The 26,523-nt window shown below is 45.2% G+C and overlaps 1 protein-coding gene across 1 annotated transcript in view; it reads right to left on the bottom strand.

Moving 5' to 3' along the window:
• The window catches only part of LOC135050906 (uroplakin-3b-like), a 79,311-nt gene that overhangs the window by 24,177 nt on the left and 28,611 nt on the right, over positions 1-26,523 (bottom strand). Inside the window, exons 2-4 of the mRNA XM_063957163.1 lie at positions 25,690-25,827; positions 17,177-17,399; positions 8,862-8,938 (exon numbers count right to left, since the gene is read on the bottom strand). Of these exons, the coding sequence (XP_063813233.1) occupies positions 8,862-8,938; positions 17,177-17,399; positions 25,690-25,827 (438 nt within the window). The remainder of the gene's footprint in view (positions 1-8,861; positions 8,939-17,176; positions 17,400-25,689; positions 25,828-26,523) is intronic.

Below are 26,523 nucleotides of genomic sequence, written 5' to 3'. Positions count from 1 at the left end.
CACATAAAAATGCTTCTAACAGCGATACAAGAACCAGACAGAGTGGCTGTTATCAAGTACAAAGCACACACTTACAATCAAGACCCAATCTCACTTGGTAACAGCCGGGCAGACGAAGCTGCTAAATCAGCAGCCAGCACCCCCATACAAACAAACATCACATCACTGATGACATTCAACACAATCAACACACAAAAATTAATTGAAATGCAAAATTTGTGTTCTCCACAGGAAAAGGCGGTCTGGAGGTCAAAGGGGCATGGCCAGGAGTCCTCAGGACTCTGGACAGGTGGACAGGGTAAGCCAGTGGCCCCCAGAGCATATCTTCCAAGCTTAGCTGAGGCGGCACACGGTCTGACTCATCTGGGTAAAGAGGGTATGTGTAAGCTGGTGAGAGCCTACTGGTGTGCGCCAGGATTCTCTTCTCATGCGGGTAAGAGAGCAATGACATGTCTTACTTGCTTGAGGAAGAATATTGGAAAATCAATACCAACAGAACCATCCCATATCCCTCCGACAGACGGCCTTTTTCAGGTAATACAAATTGATTTCATACAGTTACCACCCTGTAGGAATTTAAAATATGTGTTAGTCTATATTGATGTGTTTTCCAATTGGGTAGAAGCGTTCCCTGCTGCCACAAATACTACTACGTTTACTGCAAAGAAAATTGTGCAGGAATTTGTGTGTAGATATGGTATCCCTAGAATAATTGAAAGCGATAGGGGAACCCATTTTACAGGTCAAGTCTTTCAGGTTATGTGCAAACTGATGGGAATTAATAGCAAGCTGCATACTCCGTACCGACCACAGGCGAGTGCGAAGGTGGAGAGAATGAACAGCACTATTAAGAACAAGCTGAGCAAAGTGATGGCTGAGACTGGATTGTTGTGGCCAGAAGCTTTGCCACTAGTATTGTACAGCATCGGAACCACTCCCAGGTCCCCCCTTAACCTATCACCCTTTGAGATTCTTTTTGGCCGACAACCCCATGTAATGATAAACCCCCAGGATGATTTGAAATGCAATAACGAAGTGACTGTAAAATATTTGGTTAAGATGAGCCAGCAGCTGAGGAATCAAAATAGAAAGCTAAAGCTGGTGATTCCTGACCTACCGAACAGTAATTGTCATGACATTGAACCTGGGGATTATGTAATGATTCGAAATTTTCTACGCTCAGGTTGCCTCATTGACAGGTGGGAAGGACCGTACCAAGTCTTGCTAACCAGCACGACAGCATTAAAGGTTGCCGAAAGAGAGACTTGGATCCACTCGTCCCACTGTAAGAAGGTCGCTGACCCGGAGAGAACCCGTGACAAAGAGCAGAGTGTAGAGAACATCGTATCACTGGAGTGTCTGTTCCGGGAAGGTTGAGAGGCAGTACTGTTGAGATGGCACCTGAGCGCGGAGAACAACAAGACCAGAGGCGGTTGTCGCACCAGTTTCTTTTTTATTATTATTGTTTTCTCCATCTCCCACTACCCTCCTTCTCTCCTTCTCTTTCTCCCCCTTCTTGTTTCCCTTCTCTTCCCTTAACAAGAAGGACTTACCCCAAGAGACTGCATTCCGAGTTTTCCTGTTAATCCTGTTGTTGACCAGGACAGTCTGTTTTGGTGAGGGTCCCAGAGAGGTCTAGAAAGGATCTGGAATGGGTTCTGATGGCGAGGATGGATTTGTAGAATCTCAAGAGCAACACATCACTCGAGCAAAGGCGAGTATCAGAAAGCGATCTGGTAGTCAGGGAGCTCAGAGGCACTGTGAAGGGTTATTGGCTGAGGAAAATTGCATTTGTAGGAATTGTGAGAACATAGTCGAGGATGGGTGCATCCAGAGATGTCAGTCCAACCTTAATATCAACATGGACCGTCATCCATTGAGTGATTACCACTCACTAGTGGGTAAGGTCTTAAACCAGACAGAATGCTGGGTGTGCTCACAAGTACCTCAAGGTCAGAGCAAGTCAGGATTAGTACCGTACCCTTTAGCAATAGATGAGGTACTCGAATTACGGGGTGGGAGACCGGGGGACAAGAAATTCAATATTTCTAGGCCCCCTAGTTTGAAGCTCCACCAGTATCAAGTAGATAGATCCTTATTATGTTTCAATATTTCCAATTACCGAAAACCGGGAAATTGGGAGGTGACGTGGAATAACCAGACAATGGCCTTTTCGCACAGAGCTGATAGGATACCCATAGACTCTGAACTTGTACGCCAAATAGCCAACAGTGGAAGGTATTATCGGTATAGGTATACTCGAGGAAGCAAGACCATGTGGGTTGGAGAGGTATCACCCGGGTACTGTGCTCATATCATCCAGCCTGATACTTGTACTGAGCAGATGGGAGAACTAGGGATTGGGTTTTTCACTTGGAAAGTTTGTAATATGATGATGTCATATTCTGTCCCCTATGTTCTCCCCGATGATGCCTATTTCATATGTGGGAGGAAGGCATATAAGTGGCTTGCCCCAAACTCAGAGGGATTGTGTTATGTTGGAAGAGTGTTGCCAGAGGTCATGACCATAACCCATGATAAGATGAAAGATGTTCACCGCAGTGCTCAGGCTCCTTATACTCATACTCACTATGAACACATCGTCAAGAGACACCTCATAGAGAGGACAGAGCACGTAGCCTCTGATTTGATCCACGAATCCACCGGGATTCAATTCCTTCTCGCATTAGACATCACCCGTACTGCCGGGGGAATTATAAATTATAGGTATATCCATGCGCTAGCGAACTTGATAGATAATATCACTGAGATGTATGATGACACCTTCAGGTATACGGGAAGGGAGTTACAAGCTTACAAGACAGAACTGATCCAGCACAGGATGGTCCTCAATTATATCACAGCCGTGACGAGTGGGTACTGTGTCACTTTGGCAACTCAATATGGTGTGAAGTGCTGCACGTATATTACAAACAGCACTGACGACCCCACAGAGATTATCGATCAAAAGATGGATGATATATTGCAGTTGAAGTGGGAGTTCCGGAGGAGACACAACCTTACCCTGCCCGCTGTGGGTAATGAGCTGACCGGCTGGGTCTCATGGTTGAACCCACGAAATTGGTTCTCAGGATTAGGAGAGTGGGCTCAAAATGTTATTATGAGTGTAGGAAAGTTTCTCCTTTGTATCCTGGGAGTCGTCATAATTATTGGCTTGATATTTAGGTGTGTTCGAATTCTGACGTGGCGCAAGCACGGCACAAATTTGATGAGTTTAAGGAGCGGGGGCATTGTTACAGCAGCAGATTTAATTTACGACCCATCCATAGAGACAGTGTTATGATAAGGATTGCAAATGAATTCCATGGCCTGTTTCTTTCACCCGTTTTTCCTTTGTCTCCCCCTCTGCCCAGATACACCCATCCGGAAAAGACATCGACCATACCCAAGAATGTTTATGAAAATGTTATGTGAATGTATTTTTGTCTTATCTTCATCTCTACAACCTTCAGTTAATGACACACATAGTCGACAGGTGATATCCACATATACTAGCACTCACATATGTTCCCCCTCCATGTATCATCAACTAAATGTGCACCCCATTTGTTGGAACAAGAAGCCGAAAAGAGCTCGGTAGTGTTTGTTGGCCCACTTACAGACCCTTAATACGGGATAAGAAGGATTTAATGTATACTTAGCAATACCTCGAAGCTTTTCTAGAACATATACGGCACGATGATACATGCCCCTCAGACATGTATTCATACATACATGCTTTTTACTATCCCACTAGGTCATACATTTCCCGCCTACAACTCTCCTCCTACCATCCAATCGTCTGAAGATATTGTATTGATATTTTTCTGTTTAGTGTTTAGATAGTGGAAGTTATTGTTGACTGCCAAAGGGTGGACTGTCAAAGTCGAAAAATATTGCAAAGCACACATCACGTACAAAATACACACACATGCCCACTGCGCGTGCACTTGTTCCGCCGTGCGTGCACATATCTGCAATTTGCATATGGTCGCTCCCGCGGTCCTGCGCGTGGTATGGGTATTTACGGCGGAGTTTGTGAACGCATGGAGGGCTATCAAAACATTACATATTTAATCCAAATAGTGCACATTGTACACATAGTCCCCCTGCACCACATCAGAAAGTATCAACAGTTTAAATGATTCCAGAACAAGGGGATTCGCCTTTACAGGATAGGAGGGGACAGACTAAGGTTATAAGGTGGTGTTTGGTATCCAGCTGCAGGGTATGTTAAGGGTAATATTCCGGTGTTGGTTTGCGGGAGATCGCATGTTCCTGCGGATAGTTAGGTGCAGAAGCAGAATATAGCTATAAACTGTATTTACTGTATATTATGTATGCGGCGGGAATCCAGAGGAGACCACCCACAAGAACAGTTGAGAAAGACATCACCCACCTTTTCAAATCAACCTATGACCTCTCCTGTACTGTAAAGGTGCATCCCTGTGTCCAATGGACAAAGGTATTACAGTATCCATTGTATTGCTTTTGGAAGTATTGTATAAAAAGCCTGTTGCAGCCTGGCCGGGCACAAGACTCTCAACGCTATCAACCTGATAGCGGAGGACCGGACCGGGAAGCGCACGCGAATATTCTCACGTATGTACATTGACTGTAGCCATTTACTCTGTTGTATTGTAGTGCATAATTTGTATTGTTAACCCCCTTTCAGAAATATTACTCTGTGGTGTCGGAACCCAGTGATTAACTACAAATCGGTGTTGTGTCCTCTTTTCCCTGCTAAGGTTTAAAGTGTATTACATTGCCTAACTGTATAAGGTTTAAAAGTGTATTAATTGTGTGTGTACGCGCTGCGAGTACTTTGTATCGTCAGCGCGGCGTTTGTACGCAGAGTCCGTACATGGTACGGGACTCATTTACGCAAATAGCGTAAAAGGTACGTAGAGTGCACGTTAAGTCTAGCGGCTGCAGCGGCTCCATGGTAAAAGTGTGTTTAAAGGTATAGCTTTATGTTTTAAGATAAAATCGACATTATCAATATATACTGTATATATATATATATATATATATATATAAAATAAAATCCAGAGGGGGGCGGCACTCATAGGAGAAGTTGTCATGTATCAGAACAATGGCATATATACAGACGATTACAGTCCTCTGAAAAGCTGACCTCAGATATATGCCACTGTTGTGATTGTCTACCCCCCTTTTGTACTGCAGTACAATATGGGAGAGGTTACTATACTTTGGTGGAGTGCCGGCATATAGTATAAAATATAAATATACTTACACACACAATAACTTTTTTGTTCAACTTATATGATCGTCCTCCTCTTCTGATTGCAGCTGGGGTTCGGCCCAGACTGGCCAGGGCGGCGCATGTTCCTTAGACTTGCAGGCATCTTGTCTCACTCCCCAGCTTGTGCCCCACTCACCCTGCATACTCAGCAGGAGGAGGGGACTCAGTGGAGCCAGAGACAGCCGGGAGCACCACTTGCAAGTAAACATCACTGCGGGTGCCTGGCAGGCAACAGCACTTCTCTGAGGTCTTCTCCCGTGCTGCTCTCCAGGTAGACCTGACCACTGTGTTTAGACACACAGAGCCACTGGGGAGAGGAGCAGCTTTCTCTGCCAACCATCATGCCTGCAGTCCTGCTCCCACCCAGCACTCCGCTCAAGTGTCGGAGTTTTGTGAAATGATGCGGGTGCGTCTTGACGTTACAACATAATTGCGTCATTTCGCAAAACTACACCACCGTGCGGTGTCCTATGGGTGGGAGGACAAGGAGTGGTATTAGGAGGCAGCAGATGTCCCGGCGGGCACCCCATGCAAATGCACGGCTCTCCTGCTGGTAGAAACGGCTCTGTATGCAGGGTTTTGCAGACAAAGGTCCAAAAAAGACAGGGCCCCTTCAGTGGCAAGTTTTTTAATTTAAAAACACACAAGGTGCAGGGGGGGGGGGGACTGATGGGGCAGCGTGAGTCAAATCGCCCGACGATCGCCCCCATGGGGATCACCAGCCCAATCGCTGATTTCCCATTTTACTGCTAAGCCCGCCCCTCGGCCAACAGGAGTCCGGGGGGTGGGCTAAACTCCATAATGGAGTATACTGATTCTCGGGCGCCATGCACGGCTGTCCCTGGGACATCAGTAAGTAGTATGCCCGGAAATCTTCCGGGGTTGCTAGCGCTGTCATCGCTGGCAAGCCCGGAAGGGTTAATGGAGGCAAGAATGGGAGCACATTGCTGCCAATACTGCCTGCTTCCTTTCTGCTTGTTCTTAGGGAAGCTCCTCTCTTGATGTATAAGGCAGTTGTTAGTCAGGTAGTAACTTACTAATGTAAGTAACATGAATAATTGATACAATTGGCATTATCAATATAAATGTCAGACTTTCTTGGAAAACTGACAATAAGGGCATGACTCATAATTTTCATGGAAATTTCTAGTGCTGTCGGTACGCTGAGGTAAAAATCCCATATGAATTCCTTACCTTTGGTTAGTAGGAATGAGACTTATGTGCCCTACAGACACGGCGATACGCTGCTGAGCGGCGTATGGCAGACGGGCGACCCGGCGGCGGGGGGGGGGGGGGTCAGTGACGGGGGGAGTGAAGTTTCTTCACTCCCCCGTCACCCGGCTCCATAGCAATGCATGCAAATATGAACGAGATCGTCCATATTGGCCTGCATGCACAGGCGACGGGGCACCAGCGATGAACGAGCGTGGGTCCGCGCATCGTTCATCGCTACTGCCTCCACACTGACAGATATGAACGGTATCTCGTTCATTAATGAACGAGATCGTTCATATCTTGCAGTATTATCGCCCAGTGTGTAGGGCGCATTAGGCTTCCTCTTTTAAAGCAGAGGTGTGCCATTTGCAGACTGAGACCCCATTCCACAGATTACACATTAATTAGTTATTCTTTTGTTATTAATACAGTATTAGTTTTATAATATTATATATTCCAAATGCAAATGATCCCATACAGTAACTTCTAGACTGCCCATGGTTGAAAATAATTCTTTAATGGTCTAATGTTGAGTGAAGTATAGTTATAGTAATAAAATTAATTAATTGAAACTAAATAAAGTAGATAAAGTGGAGACAGAAAGTAAAAACCAATGAGCTCCTAATTGACATTGTCGAAGTAAAAATTATTACATAGAGAGAACATACAGACTCCACATGTGAGTCGCTATGCTTGCAAATACGCACAGCGAGCATAGCAAATATGGAAACATACGCATGTACACAGACATGCCACAAAGATATATTCAACACATATTTCATACAGCACATAATTTGAACATATGAAGCGCCAGACATCATAATGTTTTAAATTATATAATGGAGTAACGTCATGTATGTGTATTATTGAAACGGAGCAAGATGGACATGTCGTGTTTGCTGTCACAGTAACCAGATTAATGTGTAGATTCATTTGATGCCTGTTATTAAGTTGTAGCACATTGCCATTAGTAGATATGATTAAATGTATGAAAGCTAAAAGTCACTCTTATTAGAACAATGGATTTCCTGGAAGACAGCATGCCTGACCAGTGGCTATCTCCTGTAATTACACCATTAAGGCTGGACGTTGCTTGCATATGAACTGACCAGTGACTCATCATGAATGAGAAAGTTCCCCCCCTAGACTAGTAACAAGAGATGTGTGCACTCCCCCAAAATACATAGTATATAGCTGATTGCAGACACACAAGAGCTCTCTGTTCGTTTTCCCTGGGTGCTGTTCGAGATGCTGTCTGCCCAGTTCCTGTATTTATTTGCTGAGAGAGAGAGAGATATATGGAGCGGAGGGTGCATTAAGGGAATGGTATTGTATGCTGGCCTGTAACTGTATGAATTCCTGCTTACTGTGTAAATTGTAACCATTTAACTATATATATATATACTATACATTGTGATATATTGTATACATATCCTTTTAATAACAATTATATACATCAATGAGCTTTGGAACTCAGATAATGTGTGGGTGTATTGTTTTCTCTTATGGGATGCAGTGTTTTGCGTTGCATAGCGCACATTCATAGCACATGGTAATAAGATGCGCAGGCGTCCACAGTAAATAATAGAGCTGGCATTTTAAATATTTGTTAGAAAGAAATTTGACTTTTACAACATGTTACAGGCTGTGTTTGAAAAATGACAGGAGCTGATTGGTTGGTAGTTTATCTCTCTCCATTTTATCACTGTCTAAGGTTTGATACATCTCCCCCTTAGGAAATATGATTGTATATGTGTGTGATTTCATTCTTCATGAGTATTACTATCTAGAAACTAAATAATTAGTACAAAACTGCATCCAGTATTAGAGAAACAGGGATGTGGTCAATGTACCTACAATCAAAATCCTGATGGCCACAATACCGACAACCATTGACCAATGGTCAAAATCCTGACAAGATCAAAATCCCGACATGGTCAAAATACTGACATTTAAAATACAGACAAAGTCAAAATACCGACATTTAAAATGTCGCAGGTCAAAAAGTCGACTTGTTCATACTTTACCATTCCAGTGGACCTGGAGGGAGAATATACTAGTGTGCCAAGTGCAGCGAGCCATGCGCGGGGACGCAGTTCACTTATACGGTGTCCATGTTGACCTATGTCGACGTACACAACAAAATAATTAAAAACTTGTGTCGACTTTTTGACATGTTGACATTTTAAGTGTCAGTATTTTCACCTTGTCGGTATGTTAAATGTCGGTATTTTGACCTTGTTGGGATTTTGACAGCCGGTCAACTGTTGTTGGTATTTTGACTGTCGGGATTTTGATTGTAGGTATTTCATACTAAACCCAGAGAAACACTGTAGTTAAAATTAAACTTGAATTTTATGGAATCGACATGTTTTCTTACCTGTTTTCAGGACAATTTCAGTAGACCACTTTGTTTCCGCAGATAAACCAGTACTATCTAGCAAAATAAATTTTGTTCTGAAATGTAGAAAGAAGTGACAAAAATTTTCAATAAAAATATTTTAGATTTGGTGGTTAAATAAGAACATTCAACTTTTTTTTTTTGTAAATACTAGGGACTTGCAATAGAAGGCAGACTCTATGGTATATAGTGTCAAAGTCGAAAAATATTGCAGAACACACAGCACGTATAAAATACACACACATGCCCACTGCGCGTGCACTTGTTCCGCCGTGCGTGCACATATCCGCAATTTGCGTATGGTCGCTCCCGCGGTTCTGCGCGTGGTATGGGTATTTACGCGGAGTTTGTGAACGCATGGAGAGCTATCAAAACATTACATATTTAATCCAAATAGTGCACATTGTACACATAGTCCCCCTGCACCACATCAGAAAGTATCAACAGTTTAAATGATTCCAGAACAAGGGGATTCCCCTTTACAGGAAAAGAGGGGACAGACTAAGGTTATAAGGTGGTGTTTGGTATCCAGCTGTAGGGTATTTTAAGGGTAACATTCCGGTGTTGGTTTGAGGAAGATCGCATGTTCCTGTGGATAGTTATGTGCAGAAGCAGAATATAGATATAAACTGTATTTACTGTATATTATGTATGCGGCGGGAATCCAGAGGAGACCACCCACAAGAACAGTTGAGAAAGACATCGCCCACCTTTTCAAATCAACCTATGACCTCTCCTGTACTGTAAAAGTGCATCCCTGTGTCCAATGGACAAAGGGATTACAGTATCCATTGTATTGCTTTTGGAAGTATTGTATAAAAAGCCATTTGCAGCCTGGCCGGACACACAAGACTCTCAACGCTATCAACCTGATAGCGGAGAACCGGACCGGGAAGCGCACGCGAATATTCTCACGTATGTACATTGACTGTAGCCATTTACTCTGTTGTATTGTAGTGCATAATTTGTATTGTTAACCCCCTTTCAGAAATATTACTCTGTGGTGTCGGAACCCAGTGATTAACTACAAATCAGTGTTGTGTCCTCTTTTCCCTGCTGAGGTTTAAAGTGTATTACATTACCTAACTGTATAAGGTTTTAAAGTGTATTAATTGGGTGTATACGCGCTGCGAGTACTTTGTACCGTCAGCGCGGCGTTTGTATGCAGAGTCCTTACATGGTACGGGACTCATCTACGCAAATAGCGTAAAAGGTACGTAGAATGCACATTAAGTCCAGCGGCTCCATGGTAAAAGTGTGTTTAAATGTATAGCTTTATGTTTTAAGATAAAATCGACATTATCAATAGTAATAATTGCTGCATGCTAACTACAATTGGCACATACTAATAGACATTCCAGTAAACATTCCAGTAAACATACCAGTAAACATTCCCACACTGTATGCCAATGATTATCTTTGTATACTGTACTGAGGGAAATAAATGACTGTGTAGCAATACTGCTGTTGTGACTGTTGTTTACAAAGTTTATTCATATGACATCTTGAACACCGGGACTATAGGAAGGGTGGTGCAGCCAGCGCCATCACCCAAAGCGCAATGCCCTGGTGGAGGCTGCACTAGCCCGCTGCTGTAGTGCCGGAGCAGCCACCGCAATAGGTGATATGCACACGATATGCAGTTGTCCTATGTTCCCTGATCCTTTCAGCCACCCAGCTCTGAGTCTGGCTATTCCTCCCTGAATGAATGAGTGAAGAGGACTCCTCTCTTGATGTTTCAATCAGGATTTTAGCCTGGTGAGGAAGCACAAGGCATTGGCCGATGAGAAGTGACCCACCCTTAAAAGGTGACGCCATTTTAATGCCAGATTGGGATGAAGAAGATTTTTCTATCACTGTTATATGTCGTCAATAGAAATCTTTCTTATCAACCAGTATTGATAAATAGGAGCCCAAATCTGATAAATGAATAAAAAAGGAAGCTAGTGAAACTTTTATTAATCAAAGGGACATAGAAAATAACCAAGGCAGATAGGGTCATTTAACATATTCAATAAATTAGATAAAACAATTCAGTACTAATTTGTTTCTTCTGCATAGCATGTTGACTTTTCTTGAAGTTATATTTGTATAAATATCATGGTCTTTTGCCAGAATACAATTATAGATTGAAAATATTTTATTTAGGTTTTAGAGTGCCTTCAAATGCTCTCTCTCAGTTGTGCATATTCATCATCCTTTAATTGTCACAATTTCCACATTCTCCGGGGGATGTAGAAATTGTGACATTCCTCAAACTCCGAAGAAGCATTTTTTTCGGAGTTTGAACGTGAAACTGTTCGCCATCCTGAATGGGGGACGCCAAGGCTTCAGAGAGATCCATGTTATAAAGGGGGTAATTCAGAGTTGATTGCAGCAGCAAATTTGTTAGCAGTTGGGCAAAACCATGTGTACTGCAGGGGAGGCAGATATAACATTTGCAGAGAGAGAGAGATTTGGGTGAGTTATTTTGTTTCTGTGCAGGGTAAATACTGGCTGCTTAATTTTTACACTGCAATTTAGATTTCAGTTTGAACACACCCCACCCAAATCTAACTCTCTCTGCACATGTTATATCTGCTCCACCCCCTGCAGTGCACATGGGGGGTAATTCTGAGTTGATCGCAGCAGGAACTTTGTTAGCAGTTGGGCAAAACCATGTCCACTGCAGGGGAGGCAGATATAACATGTGCAGAGAGAGTTAGATTTGGGTGAGTTATTTTGATTCTGTGTAGGGTAAATACTGGCTGCTTTATCTTTACACTGCAGATTGAACACACCACACCCAAATCTAACTCTCTCTGCACATGTTATATCTGCCTCCCCTGCAGTGCACATGGTTTTGCCCAACTGCTAACAAAGTTCCTGCTGCGATCAACTCAGAATTACCCCCATGGTTTTGCCCAACTGCTAACAAATTTGCAGCAGCGATCAATTCTGAATTAGGCAGAATGTCCCTGGGGAGATTCTGCCTAATGCAGAGTTATTTCTGCAGCCGGAGAGACCTAGCAAAGGGGTGCAGGCGGCTGGGGGTCAGGGTGACTGTGGCTGCAGTGCTCCATTCTGCAGCCTGCTGAGGGGAAAATTATCATTTCCCGAAAGAATGGCTTTGCAAAAAGTACAGTTTTTCGGGAGTGATCATTTTATGATGGGGCCATGGTGAATCATGAAAAAATTGTGAGATAATGCACTGAGAATTTAAAACTAAAAATTCTCATTGCACAATTTTTTCATGACTGTGCCCCATTGTCACACTTTGATTTGCTATTTATCCACTCCCACCACTAATGGTCTCTATGGAGTTTTACATGGAGTCATAGGGGCATATTCATCATTAAAAAAATAGGATTTCAATTACCTACCGGTAAATCCTTTTCTCGTAGTCTGTAGAGGATGCGTACTAAATACACACACATCAGAAAGCGCTCTGGTAGTCAGGGAGCTCGGAGGCACTGTGAAGGGTTATTGGCTGAGGAAAATTGCATTTGTAGGAATTGTGAGAACATAGTCGAGGATGGGTGCATCCAGAGATGTCAGTCCAGCCTTAATATCGACATGGACCGTCATCCATTGAGTGATTACCACTCACTAGTGGGTAAGGTCTTAAACCAGACAGAATGCTGGGTGTGCTCACAAGTACCTCAAGGTCAGAGCAAGTCAGGATTAGTACCGTACCCTTTAGCAATAGATGAGGTACTCGAATTACGGGATGGGAGACCGCTGGACAAGAAATTCAATATTTCTAGGCCCCCTAGTGTGAAGCTCCACCAGTATCATGTAGATAGATCCTTATTATGTTTCAATATTTCCAATTACCGAAAACCGGGAAATTGGGAAGTGATGTGGTATAACCAGACAATGACCTTTTCACACAGAGCTGATAGGATACCCATAGACCCTGAACTTGTACGCCAAATAGCCAACAGTGGGAGGTATTTCCGGTATAGGTATACTCGAGGAAGCAAGACCATGTGGGTTGAAAAAGTATCACCAGGGTACTGTGCTCATATCATCCAGCCCGATACTTGTACTGAGCAGATGGGAGAACTAGGGATTGGGTTTTTCCCGTGGAAAGTTTGTAATATGGTGATGTCATATTCTGTCCCCTATGTTCTCCCCGATGATGCCTATTTCATATGTGGGAGGAAGGCGTACAAGTAGCTTGCCCCGAGTTCAGAGGGATTGTGTTATATTGGAAGAATACTGCCAGAGGTCATGACCCTAACCCATGATAAGATGAAAGATGTTCACCGCAGTGCTCAGGCTCCTTATACTCATACTCACTATGAACACATCATCAAGAGACACCTCATAGATAGGACAGAGCACGCAGCCTCTGATTTGATCCACGAATCCACCGGGATTCAATTCCTTCTCGCATTAGACATCACCCGTACTGCCAGAGGAATTATAAATTATAGGTATATCCATGCGCTAGCGAACTTGATAGATAATATCACTGAGATGTATGACGACACCTTCAGGTATACGGGAAGGGAGTTACAAGCTTACAAGAAGGAACTGATTCAGTACAGGATGGTCCTAAATTATATCACAGCCGTGACGGGTGGGTACTGTGTTACTCTGGCAACTCAATATGGTGTGAAGTGCTGTACATATATCACGAACAGCACTGACGACCCCACAGAGATCATCAATCAAAAGATGGATGATATATTGCAGTTGAAGTGGGAGTTCCGGAGGAGACACAACCTTACCCTGACGGCTGTGGGTAATAAGCTGACTGGCTGGGTCTCATGGTTGAACCCACGAAATTGGTTCTCAGGATTAGGAGAGTGGGCTCAAAATGTTATTATGAGTGTAGGGAAGTTTCTCCTTTGTATCCTGGGAGTCGTCATAATTATTGGCTTGATATTTAGGTGTGTTCGAATTCTGACGCGGCGCAAGCACGGCACAAATTTGATGAGTCTAAGGAGCGAGGGCATTGTTATAGCAGCAGATTTAAGTTATGATCCATCCATAGAGACAGTGTTATGATAAGGATTGCAAATGAATTCCATGGCCTGTTTCTTTCACCCGTTTTTCCTTTGTCTCCCCCTCTGCCCAGATACACCCATCCAGAAAAGACATCGACCATACCCAAGAATGTTTATGAAAATGTTATGTGAATGTATTTTTGTCTTATCTTCATCTCTACAACCTTCAGTTAATGACACACATAGTCGACAGGTGATATCCACATATACTAGCACTCACATATGTTCCCCCTCCATGTATCATCAACTAAATGTGCACCACATTTGTTGGAACAAGAAGCCGAAAAGAGCTCGGTAGTGTTTGTTGGCCCACTTACAGACCCTTAATACGGGATAAGAAGGATTTAATGTATATTTCGCAATACCTCAAAGCTTTTCTAGAACATATACGGCACGATGATACATGCCCCTCAGACATGGATTCATACATACATGCTTTTTACTATCCCACTAGGTCATATATTTCCCGCCTACAACTCTCCTCCTACCATCCAATCGTCTGTAGATATTGTATTGATATTTTTCTGTTTAGTGTTTAGATAGTGGCAGTTATTGTTGACTGCCAAAGGGTGGACTGTCAAAGTTGAAAAATATTGCAAAGCACACATCACGTACAAAATACACACACATGCCCACTGCGCGTGCACTTGTTCCGCCGTGCGTGCACATATCCGCAATTTCCGTATGGTCGCTCCCGCGGTCCTGCGCGTGGTGTGGGTATTTACGGCGGAGTTTGTGAACGCATGAAGAGCTATCAAAACATTACATATTTAATCCAAAAAGTGCACATTGTACACATTGTCCCCCTGCACCACATCAGAAAGTATCAACAGTTTAAATGATTCCAGAACAGAGGGATTCACTTTTGCATGATAGGAGGGGACAGACTAAGGTTATAAGGTGGTGTTTGGTATCCAGCTGTAGGGTATTTTAAGGGTAATATTCCGGTGTTGGTTTGCGGGAGATCGCATGTTCCTGCGGATAGTTAGGTGCAGAAGCAGAATATAGATATAAACTGTATTTACTGTATATTATGTATGCGGCGGGAATCCAGAGGAGGCCACCCACAAGAACAGTTGAGAAAGACATTGCCCACCTTTTCAAATCAACCTATGACCTCTCTTGTACTGTAAAGGTGCATCCCTGTGTCCAATGGACAAAGGGATTACAGTATCCATTGTATTGCTTTTGGAAGTATTGTATAAAAAGCCTGTTGCAGCCTGGCCGGGCACAAGACTCTCAACGCTATCAACCTGATAGCGGAGGACCGGACCGGGAAGCGCACGCGAATATTCTCACGTATGTACATTGACTGTAGCCATTTACTCTGTTGTATTGTAGTGCATAATTTGTATTGTTAACCCCCTTTCAGAAATATTACTCTGTGGTGTCGGAACCCAGTGATTAACTACAAATCGGTGTTGTGTCCTCTTTTCCCTGCTGAGGTTTAAAGTGTATTACATTGCCTAACTGTATAAGGTTTAAACGTGTATTAATTGTGTGTGTACGCGCTGCGAGTACTTTGTATCGTCAGCGCGGCGTTTGTACGCAGAGTCCGTACATGGTACGGGACTCATTTACGCAAATAGCGTAAAAGGTACGTAGAGTGCACGTTAAGTCTAGCGGCCGCAGCGGCTCCATGTTAAAAGTGTGTTTAAAGGTATAGCTTTATGTTTTAAGATAAAATCGACATTATCAGCACCTTTGTCCCAGGGCTGGCCGGCTGCCGCATAGACAGTGCAGCGGTGGTCCCCTGCATCGCTGCAGCCACAGACACCCCACCCCTCTGCTGCACAAGCTGCCATGTAAACGGCAGCTTGTGAACACATTCTGAAAGCTGTATGTCATCTCAGGATGGCGCAAAGTTTCTCTTTCAAACTCCGAAAAAAAATGCTTTTTCGGAGTTTGATGAATGTCGCAATTTCTACATTCCCAGGAGAGTGTAGAAATTGTGACATTAAAAATATTCCCCTTAGTCTGCATTTCTACCACTAGTGGCTATTATTAAGTGCAGTGACCTTCTCAGTAACTGTGTATTCCAGATGCAACACTTGCAGCTAATCATCTTCCTTAAAAAGCTGCTTTGCTGATTACTGTGTCTTGTATTCATGGTACCATGGATAATATGGGTAATGTGCTTGGCTGATTATTGTGCCCTGTATTCTGTCTTATTGGCTTTATTAATGGTACATGTTTAAGGTGGCCTTGCCTTCTTGCATGTATGGGTGGAATCAGTCTGGAATGGTGGACATTTTTGTGGCTTTATTAGTCAGATTTAGCACAAATGTTATGCAAACATGGTTGTTCAGGTGTACACACAGACGTCACATGGGATGTGTTCATCTGACCGGCGGTCAGGAGACCGACGGTCATATAACCTCCCCCTACATCCCGCTCCCTCACAATTCCGACGGTCGGCATGCCGACCAACAAGTTCTATTCTCACTCATGGGTGTCCACGACACCCATAGAGTGGGAATAGAAACCATGGCAACCGCAGGTCGCCACTGAGCCCGTAGCGTGGTGAACACAGCGAGCCCGCAAGGCGCTTGCTGCACTCACCCCCCCTCCTCCCACTGGGATTCTGCTGCCGGGATTCCGGCGTCGGTATGCTGACCGCCGGTCTCCTGAGCGCCGGTCGAGCATACCACGAACCGTCACACAAAAGACAAAATATGTTTGACAATGGCCCTCATTCCGAGTTGTTCGCTCGTTCTTTTTTTTCGCATCGCAGTGAAAATCAGCTTAGAGCGCATGCGCAATGTTCGCACTGCGACTGCGCTAAGTAATTCTGCTATGAAGAAAGGATTTTTACTCACGGCTTTTTGTTCGCACCGGCGAACGTAGTGTGATTGACAGGAAATGGGTGTTACTGGGCGGAAACACGGCGTTTTATGGGCGTGTGGCTGAAAACGCTACCGTTTCCGGAAAAAACGCAGGAGTGGCCGGAGAAACGGGGGAGTGTCTGGGCGAACGCTGGGAGTGTTTGTGACGTCAAACCAGGAACGACAAGCACTGAACTGATCGCACAGGCAGAGTAAGTCTGGAGCTACTCTAAAACTGCTAAGTTTTTTTTGTTCGCAATATTGCGTAAACTTCGTTCGCACTTTTAAGATGCTAAGATACACTCCCAGTAGGCGTAGACTAAGCGTGTGTAACTCTGCTAAATTCGCCTTGCGACCGATCAACTCGGAATGAGGGCCAATGTACAGTATATGAAACATTTTAAATGAGGTTTTCAGGCTTTTGATGAATTAATAGAAATTATATAACGAAAATGTTAAAAATATTTCTTACCTGTATGTATGATTTGCATTTAATGGACCATTGCAGAACAAATTTCCCGTGCAGTTTGTTTCAGAGCCAATTTGTAGCAAATACATTGAGTTTGTAGAATTGAGTAAGCATGGGTATTGTCCAGTAGCGAGTAGTAAAGTACGATAATAAGAAGTCTCACCATTCATGAACGAAGTATATGAAGATGGAGTTCCAAGCTCTGTATCATTTAGACTTAAAAAAGCTGCAATGAAATGTTCATAAAATAATAAAAGGAATAGTGAAAAATAGGATTTTAATTACCTACCGGTAAATCCTTTTCTCGTAGTCCGAAGAGGATACTGGGGTTCCATTTAGTACCATGGGGAATAGACGGGTTCACTATGAGCCATGGGCACTCTAAGAATTTGATAGTGTGGGCTGGCTCCTCCCTCTATGCCCCTCCTACCAGACTCAGTCTAGGAAACTGTGCCCGAGGAGATGGACATACTTTGAGAGAAGGATAGATAAAGATAGTGGTGAGATTCCGAACCAGCACACGCAAAACAGAGGAAAGCTATGCTAACCCAACTTTAAATAGGAACAGCAACAGCTGAACCAACAATACTTACCAAGTAACAGTGCAGGAAGAACAAATCACCGGGCGGGCGCCCAGTATCCTCTGCGGACTAAGAGAAAGGGATTTACAGATAGGTAGTTAAAATCCTATTTTCTCTTACGTCTAGAGCAGGGGTTCTCAAACTCGGTCCTCAGGACCCCACACAGTGCATGTTTTGCAGGTAACCCAGCAAGTGCACAGGTGTATTAATTACTCACAGTCACATTTTAAATGGTCCACAGGTGGAGCTAATTATTTCACTTGTGATTCTGTGAGGAGACCTGCAAAACATGCACTGTGTGGGGTCCCGAGGACCGAGTTTGAGAACCTGTGGTCTAGAGGATACTGGGGTTCCATTTAGTACCATGGGGATGTACCAAAGCTCCCAAACCGGGTGGGAGAGTGCTGAGGTTCCTGCAGAACTGATTGACCAAACTGAAGGTCTTCAGAGGCCAAAGTATCGAACTTGTAGAACTTAGCAAACGTGTTCGAACGAGACCAAGTAGCCGCTCGACAGAGCTGTAAAGCCGAGACACCACGGGCAGCTGCCCAAGAAGAACCCACCGACATAGTAGAGTAGGCCTGTACAGATTTTGGAACCAGCAAATCTGCCGTGGAATAAGCATGCTGGATAGTGAGCCTGATCCAACGTGCAATTGACTGCTTTGAAGCAGGACACCCAATTTTATTGGGGTCATGTAGAACGAACAGCGAGTCGGATTTCCTGTGACAAGCTGCCCTCTTTACGTATACCCTCAAGGCCCTCACAACATCCAAAGACTTTGAAGTAGCAGAAGTGTCAGTGATAACCGGAACCAGAATAGGTTGGTTGATGTGAAACGCAGACACCACTATAGGAAGAAATTGCTGACGAGTTCTGAGTTCAGCTCTGCCCTCATGGAAAATTAAATAGGGGCTCTTGTGAGACAAAGCCCCCAGCTCTGACATACGTCTTGCTGAAGCCAAGGCCAACAGTGTGACGTTCTTCCACATATTTTACGTCCACCTCCTGTATTGGTTCAAACCAGTCCGACTGGAGGAAATGCAGCACCAAATTGAGATCCCAAGGTGCTGTGGGAGGCACAAAGGGAGATTGGATGCGCAGAACACCTTTCAAAAATGTCTGGACCTCAGGGAGAGAAGCCAATTGTTTTTGAAAGAAAATGGACAAGGCTGAAATCTGGACCTTTATGGAGCCCAGACGGAGGCCCACATCCACACCTGCCTGCAGAAAAGGCAGGAAACGTCCCAGATGAAATTCCACAGCAGAATAAGTTCTGCTCTCACACCAAGATACTGTACGTATTTCTTCCAAATACGGTGGTAATGTTTAGACATTACCCCCTTCCTGGCTTGGATCATAGTCGGGATAACTTTGTTAGGGATCCCTCTTCTGGCTAGAATCAGCCGTTCAACTTTCATGCCATCAAACGTAACCGCGGTAAGTCCTGATAGATGAACGGGCCCTGTTGCAGAAGATCCTCGCAAAGAGGTAGAGGCCACGGATCATCGAGGAGCATCTCCAGAATGTCCGCGTACCAGGCCCTTCTTGGCCAGTCCGGAGCAGTGAGTATTGCTTGAACCTTTTCCCTTTTTATTCTTTTGAGAATTCTTGGGATCAGAGGAAGTGGAGGAAACACGTACACCCTCTGATAGACCCATGGAGTCATCAGAGCATCTACCGCCACTGCCTGTGGGTCTCCTGACCTGGAACAATACCGCTTGACCTTCTTGTTGAGACGAGAGGCCATCATGTCAATTTGTGGATATCCCCACTGACGTGTTAAGCACCTGAACACTTCCGGGTGAAGGCCCCACTCCCCTGGGTGCAGGTTTCTGCTGAGGAATTCTGCTTCCCAGTTGTCTACTCCCGGAATGAAGACCGCTGACAACGCCACAGAGTTTTATTCTTGACACCTCTGATATCTCTGCTTTTCGTTCCGCCCTGTCGGTTTATGTACATCACAGCCATCACATTGTCCGACTGGACCTGAATTGCCCGATCGTGAAGAAGATAGGATGCCTGCAGAAGGGCGTTGTATATGGCCCTGAGTTCCAGAATGTTAATTGGAAGGATGACTTCCTGACTTGACCATATTCCTTGAAACTGCACCCCCTGGGTGACAGCTCCCCAACCTCTGAGGCTCCCCAATCTCTGCGTCCGTGGTTAACAGGATCCAGTCCTGAATTCCGAACCTCCGACCCTCGACGAGGTGAGAAAATCTGTAGCCACCACAGAAGGGATATCCTGGCTTTTGGTGACAGACGGATCCTCTGGTGCATGTGAAGATGCGATCCGGACCATTTGTCCAACAGATCGAGCTGGAAGGGTCTTGCGTGAAACCTTTCGTATTGAAGTGCCTCGTAAGAAGCCACCATTTTCCCCAGAAGGCGAATTCATAGATGCACAGATATCCGGGTTGGCTTCAAGACATCTCAAATCATCGACTGGATTACCAATGCAACTCTGTGTTCAGTATCATTCCCAGGAATGGGAGCCTCTGTGTTGGCTCTAGATGAGATTTCGGAAGGTTCAGAATCCACCCGTGATCCTGGAGAAGTTTGGTTGGGAGACCAATTCTGACCATCAACCTCTCCCTGGACGGCGCCTTTATCAGAAAACTGTCCAGGTATGGAAATATGTTCACTCCCTGCTTGCAGAGTATAAACATAATCTCTGCCATCACTTTGGTGAACACCCTCGGTGCCGTGGAGAGACCAAATGGCAGGGCCTGGAACTGGTAGTGACAGTACTGCAGTGCAAACCGTAGATAAGCCTGATGAGACAGCCAGATCGGAATGTGAAGGTACGCATCCTTGATATCCAGAGACACTAGGAATTCCCCTTCCTCCAAACCTGAGATCACTGCTCTCAGAGACTCCATCTTGAACTTGAACACTCTTAAGAACGGGTTCAAAGACTTGGGGTTCAGAATTGGTCATACTAAACCGTCCGGCTTCGGTACTACAAACAAGTTGAATTAGTACCCCTTATTGTGCAGATGAGGTGGAACTGGAACAATGAGTGCAGTTTTTGGATGGCATGCTGTAAAGTTATACTTGCCTCTTGTGAAGCTGGTAAGCCTGATTTGAAGAATCTGTGAGGTGGGAACTCTTGGAACTCCAGTCTGTAGCCCTGGGAAATAAGATTTATGACCCAGGGATTATGGCACGAATTTGACCAGATGTGAGTGAAGAATTTTAGTCGGGCTCCCACCTGACAGTTCTCCAGGCATCGCGGTCCACCGTCATGCTGAAGGCTTTGAGGAAGCAGAGCCTGAGCTCTGTTCCTGAGCACCTGCCGTTGCTGGTTTGTGTGGTTTACCTCTTGCGCCTCTGGTGGCCATAGAAGCACCTCTGGATTTTCCCTTAAACTTGGCTGTCCGAAAGGACTGTAAATTTGAAGCTGAATAAGCTTTCCTGGCTGGGGTAGCTGCGGAAGGAAGATACGTAGACTTACCTGCAGTAGCTTTGGAGATCCATTTGTCTAGTTCGTCTCCAAACAAGGCTTCTCTTGTGAATGGTAGGCCTTCCACGCCTTTCCTGGAGTCCACATCAGCAGTCCACTGGCGTAGCCACAAGCCCCTGCGTGCTGACACTGCCATAGCGGTGGTGCGTGCATTAAGCAAACCAATCTCTTTTATGGCTTTCATCATAAAGTTCGCAGAGTCCTGTGTATGCTGCAGGAGTAAAACAACATCCCCCCTAGACAAGGAATCTAACCCTCAATTAGGTTACCTGACCATTTAGCAATGGCTTTTGTGATCCACGCACATGCAATAGTGGGTCTCTGGGCCACCCCAGCAGCTGTGTACAGTGATTTGAGTGTAGTCTTAATTTTACGATCAGCCGTGTCTTTTAGGGAGGCTGCACCAGGGACAGGCAATACAATTTTTCGTGACAGCCTAGAGACTGATGCGTCCACTATCGGTGGATTTTCCCATTATTTTCCTATCCTCCATAGGAAAAGGAAAAGATGAGAGCAACCTTTTAGGGATCTGAAATTTCTTATCAGGATTAACCCACGGTTCTTCAAGCATGGTATTCAATTCCTTTGATGCAGGAAAAGTGACTGAGGACTTCTTTACATTAAAATAAGATTCCTCAGACTCCTCTGACACCTTATCAGGAATTTGCAGAACATCTCTGATAGTTTCTATAAGAGCCTCTATACCCTGTGACAGAGTAGCATCCCCCCCCCCCCCCCCCTCCAAATCCACCTCACCCTCCTCCATGTCTGACCTGTCAGCGTCAGAGTCAGACTGCAGGATATGGGCCAGAGATCATTTTTGCGGACAAATGGGAGGGCATTGAGATGCTGGTTTGTTGGGGTCATTCCGAGTTGATCGCTTGCTAGCAACTTTTTGCAGCGCTGCGATCAGATAGTCGCCGCCTATGGGGGAGTGTATTTATGCTTTGCAAGTGTGCGAACGCTGTTGCAGCCGACGGCACAAAAAAAGTTTTTTGCGGTTTCTGAGAAGCTCTGGACTTACTCAGCCACTGCGATCACTTCAGACTTTTTGGTCCCGGAATTGACGTCAGACACCCACCCTGCAAACGCTTGGACATGCCTGCGTTTTTCCAAACACTCCCAGAAAATGATCAGTTGACACCCACAAACGCCCTCTTTCTGTCAATCACCTTGGATCAGCTGTGCGAATGGATTCTTCGTTAAATCCATCGCCCAGCACTATCCTCTTTGTACCCATACGACGTGCCTGCGCATTGCGGTGCATATGCATGCGCAGTTTTACCGAGATTTAACCTGATCGCAACGCTGCAAAAAGTTGTAGCGAGTGATCAACTCGGAAGGACCCCCTGAGTCTCTATTCATAAACTCATACATAGTCTGTCTTAAGTATTGCGTCTCTTTCTCATTGCGGGATAGTTTTGTAGACATATTTGAGATCATTCCCTTAATGGAATTAACCCACTCTGGTTCAGCCCCGCTATTCTGGGAAGGTGCACTTACCTGAGTACCCAGTAGTTAGCCCCCTGGTGAAGAGGAACACTCCGTTGTACAAGAAGCACACTCTTTTCCTGACATAATGTAATGTGACAGTACACACACACACACACACACACACACACACACACACACACACACACACACACACACACACGCACACACACACATAGGAAAAGGTTAAGCACAATTAACCCACAAAGAGCCCTTCAGGGAGACACAGAGTTATTTGGAGCCAGCCCCCACCGCGCCCTTATCGCTAATGCCAAGCTTAGCCGGGTCACAGACTAAGTACCCTGATAGGAGACTTAGTACACTAATAATCGCTCCCCCCCTGGTACCGCTGAGGTAATCTGCAGTCTCTCCGGAGGAGCTGCACATCCCTGTCAGTCAGCGTCTGTGTCCACTGCAGAGGGAAAATGGCGCTGGTGAGCTGCTGGATCCGCTCATAGTGAAGGCCCCGCCCCTTCAATGGCGCATGGTCTTCCCTCTTTTTTTTATACTGGCTGAGGTAATCTGGTGCTTAAAATGGAGAGAAAACCGTTTTAAGGCTGTTTTTGCCAGTGTGGGTACTGTGGGGGTCATTCCGAGTTGATCGCTAGCTGCCGTTGTTCGCAGCGCAGCGATCAGGCTAAAAATCTGCATTTCTGCGCATGCGTATGCACCGCAATGCGTAGGCGTGTCGTACAGGTACAATGAGCATCGTGGGTTTGCACAGAGTCTAATGTACATTCCAGTCACACGGCCGAACGCAGGAAGATTGACATAAAGTGGGCGTTTCTGGGTGGCAACTGACCGTTTTCAGGGAGTGTTTGTAAAAATGCAGGCATGGCAGAAAAAATGCACGTCCGTTTGACGGATGTATAACGTCAAAAGCCGTCCCTCAGTCGTTAGAATCAACGTACACGAAGAGTAACTACAGAGCTGGTCTTGTTTTGCACAAAAATATTTTGCAGGCACTCTGCTGCACAAGCGCACTTCTGCAAAGTGAAAATACACTCCCCAGTGGGCGGCGGCAATGTGTTTGCACGGCTGCTAAACAGTGCTAGTGAGCGATCAACTCGAAAATGACCCCTGTGTACAGTGTACTGAGACGCAGCTGTGTACTGTGTGGAGACGCATTCCACCCCGGTTAAAAGCCATGCGTCTCCGTACCCTCATGCCGCCAAAATGGCCGGCGACCTGCTAACCGGGACACCGGCTTAGTACTCACCACTCTTCACTGTTCTGGCTCTGTTAGGGGTGGCGGCGTGCTGCAGGAATGTATGCTCGCCATGGTGGGGCTTGCGAATAGTTCCCTCAGGAGCTCAGTGTCCTGTCAACAGGGAACGGGACCATTAACCCTTTAAGAGGTTGGGCCGTTCCCCCCTGCCCTCCCCCCCAAGTCCCACGAAGCAGGCAGGCTGGTGCCAACCAGTCCTGCTTGAAAATAACAAACATATAAAATAAATGCAGAAAACTCTTCAGGAGCTTCCATAAGCGTGACCGGCTCCTCCAGGCACATTTTCTAAACTGAGTCTGGAAGAAGGGGCATAGAGGGAGGAGCCAGCCCACACTATCAAATTCTTAAAGTGCCCATGGCTCTTAGTGGATTCATCTATACCCCATGGTACTAAATGGGACCCCAGTATCCTCTAGGATGTAAGAGAAATACAGTCAGTCAGCACATGCCTTATAAATATAATGTAAATTTGCCATATCATATTTTAATATTAAGGGCCCGATTTAGACCTGGACGTTGCTACCACAGCAGGCTGAAGCACGGTGAAGTGTGCGCACGCGCAGCAGCCGCACTGCATGTGTACACACAGTGAGATGCGACAGCATCTCACTTGTGCAATCGCCTCTGCCTGATTAACAAACAGAGGTGGTTGCGGGGCAGAGAGGAGCATTGTAGCAGCGTTTGGAGGGGGGGGGCGCGGTCTGGACAATGCAGGCGTGTCCGGACGTTTGCAGGCCGGGACGCAATAGCTGCGTGATGTCACAAACAGCCGCTGCGACCCATACATGGCAGGTAGCCGTCTGTCTTCACAGCTAGGCTGAGCAGGCAGAGGGCTATTCTAAACATGCAAAAGTATCGCTGCCATATGATGCTCTCTCATGTCTGCGGGGGAAGAAGGCTGGTTCCGGCATGCGGGGTGGACTTGCCCTGTGCTGGGCATCTCCCCGCATGTCAGAGTAATTGATCGTATCTGTGATTTTTTTAACACATCTACAATCAACTTTGAATCAGCCCAAGTCTTCAATTCAAAATTGTTGAACGTGATACTTTAATTTGCCACAACTATCAAAAAGCTGCTCCTTTTGCGGAGCCAAAGGATACTTTTTGCACAGGACAGGCAGGATGCCGAGAGATAGAGCAGTCTTATAGCTGGGGCAACGTTCTACACACACACAGCTGCAAACCCCCAATTCCCCCATCCCTGTCACTAACTGTCCCCTGTCCTCCTGCTCAGAGCTGCAGTCATTGTCTGAGCCCCCTCCAACGCCACTGTCTGTAATCCCCCTTGCTCGAAGCTACAGCTCCCACAAGTAAAATGATGCAATTCACGGGTCCGCGGCAAAGACTGGGGCTTAATGACGTGATTTGCATAACTAAGACATGACCCCTCCATCTAGCGCCGCAATTACAGTACTTTTCTCCCCCTCCTGTCCGCTTCGTCATCTACTCTTCCAGGGGTGCGGGGGACTTCCCGAAATTCGGGAGTTTCCTGCAACTTTCAGGAATGTAGGCAGGTATGTGATGAGTAGACCCCCTAAATAATACACCAATATCTGTTTTTCATCATGATGCATACTTCTTGACATATATTATATACATAAACTATAATATACTATATAATATGTAATAACGTTTTATTATTATTATTATTATTATTATTATATTAGTAATTTATTTTCATAATACATAATATTGCAAGTACATTTGTTTACTTAAGCAATATAAAATATCTATTGGATGATACATACTTGTATTCAGTGCAACTACCAGCCACACATTATCTGTAGTAAATGGAGTAAAAATGCAGTTTGGTTGAACCAGCACAAATGCTCTGTCGGTCACATTGCCGGTAATATTTGCAATCTCTGGAGTGTAGTTCAGAATATCTGCAGAAAAGTGAAATAGACAATAAATGTTCCGTTCATTCATGTGATTACATAAGGGCCCTCATTCCGAGTTAATCGCACCAAGTAACTTTTTGCTGCTGGTGCGATCAACTAATCTCCGTCTATGGGTGAGTGTATTTTAGCATAGCAGGGCTGCGATCACTTGTGCAGCCCTACTATGCTAAAAAATTTTCACACAAAACAAGACCAGCCCTGGACATACCCTATGCGACGGGTCCAGCGATGATGGTCACGGCTTTGACGTCAGACATCATCCCTCCGTTCGCCTGGAGACGCCTGCGGTTTTCTTACCACTCCCTGAAAACGGCTTCAGTTGACGCCCCGGAACGCCTTCCTGCTGTCAACCTTCTTGCGGTTGCCGCTGCAACCGCTTTCTTTGCTGTCAGCGTCGTTGCCCGGCGTCGGACGCGCGTGCGCAATGTGCATGCCGCGCATGAGCATTCCAGACCCGATCGCACCGCTGCGAAGAAGTGCAGCGTGCGATCGTGTCGGAATGAGGGCCAATGTCCAGATCTTTCCTATCCTCACAAATGGCATGTAATATCTTAGTGCTTTTCTGATTACATGGTGTAAAGGACAGACCATGTTACTCATAGCACTTGTTCATATATCAGATTTGAGCACTATACAGTAGACTAATGATAGCTGATCTCTGTTTTGTTTACAGCACATTGT

This window comes from Pseudophryne corroboree, chromosome 2, assembly GCF_028390025.1.
Source record: "Pseudophryne corroboree isolate aPseCor3 chromosome 2, aPseCor3.hap2, whole genome shotgun sequence".
NCBI lineage: Eukaryota > Metazoa > Chordata > Amphibia > Anura > Myobatrachidae > Pseudophryne > Pseudophryne corroboree.
This window is presented reverse-complemented; position numbering and strand designations above follow the sequence as displayed.